At 46.8% G+C, this 9074-nt stretch overlaps 1 protein-coding gene across 1 annotated transcript; it reads right to left on the bottom strand.

The window, feature by feature from the left end:
• Positions 1 to 781: 781 nt before the first annotated feature.
• Positions 782 to 6737, bottom strand: RSPH6A (radial spoke head 6 homolog A). Its single transcript, XM_044268603.1, has 7 exons — positions 6555 to 6737; positions 5623 to 5857; positions 3151 to 3606; positions 2774 to 3061; positions 2537 to 2681; positions 1322 to 1439; positions 782 to 1076 (listed from the first exon to the last, which is right to left on the bottom strand). Exons 1-7 carry the CDS (start codon positions 6653 to 6655, stop codon positions 839 to 841), a joined length of 1581 nt encoding a protein of 526 aa, XP_044124538.1. The 5' UTR covers positions 6656 to 6737; the 3' UTR covers positions 782 to 838.
• Between the last annotated feature and the right edge of the window lie 2337 nt (positions 6738 to 9074).

Here is a 9074-nt window from a genome sequence, read left to right as displayed (position 1 = left end):
AGGAGATCCCTGGATACCTCTGCGCTGCTGGACCCTCATTTAAGAGGTTATCCGAGAAATAATATTGAGACCTATCCTTAGGAAAGGTCATCTCATCAATATCACATCAGCGGGGCGTCCGAGTCCCGGCACCCCCACCGATCAGCTGTTTCAGGAAGCTACGGCACTCACCAGAACTTAGTGGCTCCCAGGAACTTACCAATCACAGTGCTTTATATCATATAGCAGCTGTGCTTGGTATTGCCATGTGACCTATGTATGGTGACATCACATGTCCTAGGACGCTCATGAAGCACCTGGCCTCTTCTAACGGCTGATTGGCAGGGGGTCCCAGACCCCCCCGCCAATATGATATTGATGACCTATCCTGAGGTCATTAATATTAATTCCGGGATAACCCTATATAGTAAAATGATTTGTAGGAGAGCAGTCCGACTCTATAAATTTCACCCAGAAAAAATTCTGCCTCTAATTTTATGAAGGCCTGTGGAAGTCCAGAGCTGCATTCATAATTTTGCAAGATCCAGAGCTGAAATTGTTCAGCATTCCTATGGTTTACCATGGTGATTTGTGTACTAGGAGGTGCAGTGTTTCACCGGGCACTGTACCGTAATCTGATATTAATCTGATCCGAATTATGAAGGCAGCTCTGGAGTATAATACATGCGGTAACAATTAAACAGTACACGATCGTGCAATGCATTTACAGGAGTATACATTTACTCCCAATAGGCAATATATGGCAGCATTACATAACGCTTGTTATAATAATGATCCAATCAACTGTGAAAATAACTTTAATGTATGTAACTGAAAGAAATAGAAATAGATACACTTCTCAGTCATCGTCGTCATCCTCCTCCTCCTCTTCCTCCTCCTCCTCTGCCTCTTCAGCAGCAGCTGCGGCCTCTTCCTGTGCAGCCTTCAGAGCATTTTCCTCCTCTACTGTGGGGTCCAAGCCTTCACTAATCTCTGGACCGCTTGGGTACTCGGGCTGGGGTGAAGGAGGTGCAGGGGGGCTGTACCCTTCAGGACTGTACTTTATGCACCAACCAAAGTAGATGTTTTCAAATTTCCTGTAAAGGAACCAAAATAAAAAAATCTAAAAATGATTCTATGACTTACGTCACCTAGTGTTTTTGTTTGCCACTTGCAGGTCAATTCTTGCACTAAATTTACATCCGTGTCCATTTTCACCAAAGGACAAGCCTGGTACCTGCTGTTGTTCTCTGTCATCAGTCCCCTTGACACTGATTGTTACCAGTTATCCCCAAAAAATGAAATGCTAGACCTCCGAACATAGAAGAGATGAAATACGTACTTGGAGCTTGCAATGGTGTAGGCTCCAGGCCACAGGTTAGAGCGGAGAACGGCGAGAGCGTACTGCGGGATGTGCGTGGAGGAGAGGTAAGCCGTCCATGGAGGTGTATTGTTGATCTCTGGTAAAAAGCAAATTATTAAGCTTTCAATGTTTGATGCAGGGGTAAGGTTACATTCGAACTAGCAGTAACAATCGCTCCTCACTGGAGGCAGCAGGACCTGACGCTCCCAGCGTGATCATGTGACGTCATGACCCTGGGAGCATCAGGTCCTGCTGCCTCCATGGTGGTGCGAGTGTTTCACCGCAGTGGTCATAGGTGAGGTTTTTTTTATTTTATTTCTAACTCCCTGCCTTCCTTCCCTCATGTACCCATTTTTTAACAGCCGTTAGACGGGTGAACCGTCATTACAATGGGCCCATTGATTTCAATGGGGTCCACCTGGCCTAAAAAAATGGCCAAAATAGGACATGTCCTATTTTTTAACAGCCACTATTCACTGGTCATTAAACAACACCCATGTGAATAGCCCAATAGTGGCAGTTGTCTGAATGTACCCTCACATACTCCTAACAGTCAATAGGCGACTATGCAACACATGACCATGCAGAAGCTCTCTAGCTAAGCGGCGCTCCTCCCTTTATCATGTCTGCTAAAGCCAGCTTAACAGGTTGGTGCTAGTACAGCAATGTAGATTTTACCCATTCAACAGCTTCGGTAGTCTAACACCCCCCACCACCACCAAGACCTCCCTCCCCCCCCACCTTCCCCCCCCCCACCTTCCCCCCCCCCACCACCTTTCCCCCCCCCCACCACCACCTTTCCCCCCCCCCCACCACCACCTTTCCCCCCCCCCCCACCACCACCTTTCCCCCCCCCCCACCACCACCTTCCCCCCCCCCCCACCACCTTCCCCCCCCCCCCACCACCTTCCCCCCCCCCCCCCACCACCTTTCCCCCCCCATGCTCTTGGATGGATCAGCACTGTGCACCTCTGCAGGTGGGGTGTGAAACACACAATGCATAGGGCAGTCTGAGAATCTGCAGCCATTTTACACAAAGGGGACTAAGAATGGGCCAAACTGCGGCCTCAACATTGAGAAGGAGGGCACCAAGTATGTCACCAATACACTGTACATGTATAGTGACATTTTAACTGTGATCCTGAGGGTCACTTTAATATTTTTAGGCCTGAGAAGTTGATGAAGTTCTGGTACCTGCATCTTCTGAGAGTGGAGTGAGCAGTGGTGGCCCCACTTCAGGCTCGGGTTCCTCTTCATCTTCCTTCTCTTCCTCCTCTCCTTCCTCTTCTTCCATTTCCTCCTCCGATTTCATTGCTGTATTAAACCAAACGCAACGTCCCTGAGAGAGGTGAAATAAATGTAAGGACAACGCAAAGCTAGACCCTATAGCTACCTGTACTGTATATACAGTATCAATGGCCGTTTTTTCACCTGTGGCAAAACATGCTGGACATGATGAACCCAACTAGACAAATTCTCTACCAAGTCAGTCACTGGAATGCCCTCAAACTCTGGGTTCTCCTCATAGGTGTCTCTTGTTGCCCCTTCCTCTTCTTCTTCACCTTCCTCTTCTCCAAACTGGTAGTAGCCCAGGGGACTAACATGGGTTCCTGCCGAAATCCGGGCAATCTGAGCACGTAGAAGATTAGCTTCTGTCCCTGGAAATGGTGGGTAGGTGATGACTGGGGCATCAAGATTTCCAGTGAAAAGACGCTTGATCTGTTAGCAAAGATTGATGATAAAGATTGACGGTAAGACACAAGTAGGTACATGAGTGAAAAACACCAAATATGAATACAATCAGATACCTTTCGTGCGGCTGTTATCTGTGCCGGTGTTACCGGTGGAAGTCTGATCCATTCTGCCCCAGCTTCAGTACATACAAAGTACACATATTTATTGGTTCCTGTACCATTTTCCTCACGGGGAACCACAGGAGGGGGATGGTAAGTAGACTTAGGGGGCAAGTCTTCTGCCTCTTCTTTTTCCTCCTCATCTTCTTCCTCGGCTGTGGCCTTCTCTTCTTCTTCCGCATCCTCTTCTGCTTCTTCATCTTCTCCTTCACGAAACTGCACCTCTGCCACCAAATAACTGCCACCCGTACCAAGGATCTTGCCCCAGAAGCGACAGTACTGGAGTGGACGGGGGTCAGTGAGTCGTTTCATGGCAAGTGCTATCCGTACTGTCTCGTCTCGCCCTAGGCTCAACCCTCCTTGTTGGAGAAGATGAGCGAGGTCATACAGGTTGGGAAGAGGAGAGTCTGTCTGTGAATGAAAATAAGGAGGTACATTTTAGAAATCTCGGATGACATTCCAAGCTACTGCTTCACAGTGATAAGCTGTCAATCTGGGAGTAGAACCCCATGGACAATAATATACTTTATGTAGTGTACAGTAGATTGGTGGGGGTCTCCTTACTGAAAAACATCTTCAGGTACTGTATGCCTTAGTGACATGCCAAAGGATGGTGAAGAGTGCACTCCACTTTGCCAAAGGAGACCCCGCTGGGGCTCATGATAGCCGTGGGTTTAGCAGCTGAATCCCTAGTGATCAGTGTGATCAGTTGTTCCTGCTGGGAGAAGCTGTGGGTACTTGAACCCTTTGCCCAACAGCGGCCACTACATGAAAAATATGGTATTACATGACATCCACTAAGATGAATGGGCAACCATGTAATACATGATTGTGCTGAGTCCTCCAGAGCAATGGCCAGTCCCTGGTCTGGAGCAGGGGGCGCCCACTCTATATAGTCATAATAGGGCACATGGACAGATGTTTTTCTGATGAGACATCCCTTTTAAGGGTTATTTTTCCCCATCTAGACATTTATGGAATATCCACAAGATATGCCATGAATGTCTTATAGTTGCAGGGCCCCTCTGGGACCGCACTTCATAAAATGTTAATTAACCAGCACCCATCTTGTGGCTGTTGAGAGGCAGCTGTGCATAAATGGCTCTCTCCATTCACTTCTATATAAATAACCAAGTAAGAATGGGGCAAAAATCGGGAACGGGCTTTTGCAATTGTAGTCACCCCATCATCTGCCCCATGTAAAAGACTCTTAACCCTTTGTGCGGTCTTTAAACATGGCACCTGCTCACGCGTGCAGCGGGCGCCATAACCGGCTGGTCTCTGCTGTTTCAAACTGCAGAGGCCCGCAGCTAATTTCCGTGAGCGTGCAATAATGCGATCGTGGAGATTACAGCCTTTAGATGCCGTGATCAAGTGTATATATGAGAAATTTCTCTTCCTTTGTGGCGCAGTGGCCACAGCCCCTCCCCTTCTCTTGTCCCCTGTCCTCCCATTGGTGGCAGCGGCAGCAGCAGCACAGGGGGAGGAGACACTGCTTCCTTCTCCCCTGTGCTGCTGAGGGAACACGGAGAGCGCTGTCAGCAGCGCGATCTGTGTTCCCCATAAGCTATCGGAATATCAGCAAAATAGATGCAGATACCGATAACGGTCCAAATCCTGAATATCGGCCGATAATATCGGTAAAACCGATAATCGGTCGATCCCTAGAAAGTACAACTTGTCTCGCAAAAAAACAAGCCCTCATACAGCTATGTGAACGAAAAAATAAAAAAAGTTATGGCTCCAGGAAGACAGGGAAGACAAATGAAAATGCAAAATGAAAAAAACTCCGGTATCCAAATCTGTCACCATAATCTTGGAATTTTATCTGGAACACTCCACGAGTAGTACTGCAGATAAGGAGTCCAGGTCACTATTCCTCTTTTTATTTTCCTGCGGCCCCCTGTTCCCCCACTGACAGCACAGAAAGCACTGAAGTACACAGTCCGCACTGCTCTGCTGTTCTAGTCTACAATCACGGTGACAGATTCCCTTGAAAGGGGTTTTCCAGGATTTTAATACTGATGATCTATCCTTAGGATCGGTTTGAAGACGCCATGGCACTCCGGTGAGCTCTGTGGCCTCCCTGCGGCTTAGCAAGCACAGCGCCGTCCATTGTATAGTGGCTGTGCTTGGTATCACAGCTCAGCTCCATTCACTTGACCGGCACTGAGCTGCGCCTAGACCATGTGACCGATGTACGGTAACGTCACATGACCTAGGAAGAGGATCTTCAATCAGCTGACTGGCGGGGGTGCCAGTTGGACCCTGACCAATCAGATACTGAGGACCTATCCAGAGGATAGGTCATCAGTATTAAACACTTGGAGAACTCCTTAAAATCAGCCCTGCTCCATGCACTTGCACCGCCATCTTCCATGCTATGCTGTGATTCCCGTCCCATCTTTTGGCCCCTTGTGTCCTCACCATTTCTCCATCTCCTTCCGTCTCGTCAGCTTCTCCTGCACCGCGAGCGAACAGCGCACGGTGGGACTCTGCCTTCATAACCGTGGGGGGGTCATCTGTCAGGGGGCGCAGGGAGTGAAGTCCTTTGTTCAGTCTAGACCAGTGCAGTTCTGCACTCATCTGCTCCAGGGTCTCCAGGGCATTAGGGGGGCGCTCTGACAGGATCCGGGACAGAAGGGCAGAAAGGTGTGCATATCTGTGGAATAAATATAGAGGCTTCATGCGTTGCTATGGTAACACACAGATTTTCTTTAAGACCTCTCAGCAACACATGTGGGAGCTCATACCATGACCATATGGGCTGTCACCCTGCAGCAATAGAGGAGATAGATCCAAACTGCTGCAAACTATAACAGGAGCTGTTGTCCATAGCAACCAATCAGATTCCAGCTCTGATATATCGGCGTCCATTTGGAAAAAAAAAGCAGCAATCTACATGGTTGCTATGGGCAATGCCTCTTTTTTTAACTTTGTCAAAATCAACCAATCAGGTTCCAGCTCTCATATAGCAGAGGTCACTTGGGGGCAAAAAGCAGCAATCTTATTGGTTGGTATGGGCAAGACCTCTTTTTTAACATTGTCAACAGCAACCAATCAGGTTCCAGCCCTCATGTGTCAGAGGCCATTTGGAAAAAGTAAGCAGCAATCTGATTGGTTGCTATAGGCAATGCCTTTTTTTTTTTTTTTTTACTTTGTCAGTAGCAACCAATCAGGTTCCAGCTCTCATTTATCAGAGTTCATTTGGAAAAAGAAAGCAGCAATCTGATTGGTTGCTCTAGCTCCCCTATTGTGCTGTGTGCCACTATGTGTGGAACCATAAGTCCCAGCATTTCCAGTTCCAGAAGAGGCAGACAGCGGCATTACAGGGTAATATCTGACCCCTCCCCACTTACAGGCTGACTCCGGACGGACCCGCTTGCAGTAGATAGGCTTTGGCATATTTAATTTGCAGCTCCTGGGGATCTGGAGCGACCTCAGCCGGGTTCTCCGACATCTTCAATGAACCTTACAACGACCCGAACAGAGGGATCGTCAGCACTGAGCGCGATCCGAGCGGCTGCCTCTTTAAACGTCCTCTCTACTTCTGCGTCTACGGTTGCTGGGGCAACCGCTGGGACCGTCTTCCGTTGCTAGGCGCTCAATCAACACTTCCGGATCATGTGACTAAATATTGCGTGCATGGCATGCTGGTAATTGTAGTTTACATATGAGAAGGCGTGCTGTATTCTAAATAGATGTAAATTACTGCGCGGTAATAATAACAGTATTACATGTCCGGTTGTCTAAAGATTTATCATACTGTAACCTGAGGCTATATATATATATATATATATATATATATATATATATATATATATATATAGTAATTTCATCCGCCATCCATTCATTTGCCACATTTCACAACAAAAAATACCAGCCAAGTTTATGTGGGGTTAAAAGGGGGCGTGGTTTGGGCGTGGCTTAACGCTGTGTGTAATTGGACACCAATGGATTGATCAAATTTAGATTTTTGTTTCATTTTTAATATAAAGTGCAACTGAAAATTATGCATTGTCCTTATGTGTGAACAGCTGTAATTGTGGTGACAATTTTTTTTTAAATGTAAATAAGAGAGATAGTAGTGGTATCCTTGGAAACTAGAAAATCATTAAATTTACTATCGGATTTCCCGGTACTAGAATGTCCGCTCCTTAATGGGAGAGCAAATATCTTACCAATAGTATATATAGATAAAATCTATTAAATGGTTTGCCTGATATAGCTCTTTCATATAACCGTCCTGTTTGGTAAAACAATTATATTCATATGAGGAGGAATAATTAATAGTTGGGAGAGTTTACTTTACCCCTCTTCATCCGTTGCGATGTACTCCTTTGTGCAAGGACCTGCGTGGCGTCCCACGTGATCGCTCGCCTTACCATGTGATGTAGCACGTGATGATGATGCTTGTCGACGTCACACGGTGTTTGAGTTCCTGATTGGCCAATCTCTTTTGCTGCGGGATATTTGAAAGATTATCGCCGGGACAGATATGTTCTTTTCCGATGATTTTTCATTCCAAATGGTGGATATCCTTTTAGTCCTCACTCGTTCCTCAGACCAGACGCGTTTCGGGACACTATTGGTCCCTTCCTCAGTGGTCAAGTTGAAAATAGTCCCATCTACATTAATAATATATTTTATATGGTAAGATGAACACAAAATGCGACAGGTTAGGCAGACTTAGTGATGGGTGCCAGATACATCACATGTTCCTGACGGGCTTTTGGAAGAGGATACAACCTACAAATAAAAAGACAACTATATGTGCCCATGAGGAGAAACCAGGTAACAACAGAATCGCAATATGCACCATAGAAGGTCTCCTCACATGTGAAGTGCCCCATCAGTCGCCAGACTGCCTCAGTGTCACGGCGGACAGGATATCAGATACACAGATAAATAAACCAACAAGTATCTAGGCGAGAAGCTGGGGATAAGGTCAACTCCTAGCAAATCCCTAACAGCTCTCCCTATACTGCTATGCCCACATTCATACCCTTAAGGTGGGAATAATGTGTCCTCGTGCCTGGGCTGAAAATACCCTAGAATCCCTGAGATGGTGAAAGGGGAAAAGGGGCAGCCTGTTCCCTCAGAACCTGGAGGGGACAGACGTGACTCAAACAGCCTAGACAGCAAACAAAAGAAATCAGAAACCAACTTATCTTATCTGAGCAGGAACAGCCAATCCTTCCTTTCTTGCTTCCAAAGCCAGACAGAAGCTATAACCCACACGGAACACTGGAATTGAGAGTAATTTAAACCAACGACCCCATCAGTGCACCTAAAGGGAGGCGGATCTAGCACGACTCCAAAACAAAATAAAAAACTAAACACGTGCTGCTAATCTGGCCGACCTCCGCACATAGTCAGAGCAGGGCATGACACTCAGGTAGGGTGCTCGATAAAGCAGTGAGGCATTTTATTCAGGGGGGATTTTAATAGGATGCCGGAGCGCACCTCACAGATACCGGAATGAGCACTTCCGGTTGGCAGAACGCACCGCTGTGCCTTTACTTCTGGTGTCAAAGAAAGACTCACCACCACTATATTCAGGAAACCAGCGGGATTGGGATAGTCATCATCCCGTTTTTCAGAAAAGGGGTATCCCGAGAGGCCAGTACCTGTGGGTGCGCAGAAACTGTTCTAGTACTAATGAATTCCATCTGGAATCGAGAAAATTATATAATAGATTGATTGACAGGGGATATCCTAAGGCTAGCCTTAGACAGGCTTTCCAACATGCACTAGCCACGGAAAGGGAAATTCTACTTACCCCAAAAAGACCATTGGAGGGAGAACAGACACTAACCTGTCTCATCTACACTTTTGACATGGTGAATGTGGAGGTCAAAGCGATCCTGAATAAATAT

Source organism: Bufo gargarizans, chromosome 9 (genome assembly GCF_014858855.1).
Source record: "Bufo gargarizans isolate SCDJY-AF-19 chromosome 9, ASM1485885v1, whole genome shotgun sequence".
In the NCBI taxonomy this organism is placed as follows: Eukaryota; Metazoa; Chordata; class Amphibia; order Anura; family Bufonidae; genus Bufo; species Bufo gargarizans.
Note: the sequence above shows the minus strand (reverse complement) of the source record. Positions and strands in the feature narration are given on the sequence as shown.

Excerpts from the sequence above, each read along its gene's own strand:
- RSPH6A (XM_044268603.1), bottom strand. The coding sequence starts at position 6,655 with ATGTCGGAGAACCCGGCTGAGGTCGCTCCAGATCCCCAGGAGCTGCAA. Across the intron at positions 3,062-3,150 it reads AGATAACAGCCGCACGAAAG|ATCAAGCGTCTTTTCACTGG; the intron begins GTATCTGATTGT and ends CTTTGCTAACAG. Across the intron at positions 1,440-2,536 it reads TCCACTCTCAGAAGATGCAG|AGATCAACAATACACCTCCA; the intron begins GTACCAGAACTT and ends GCTTTTTACCAG.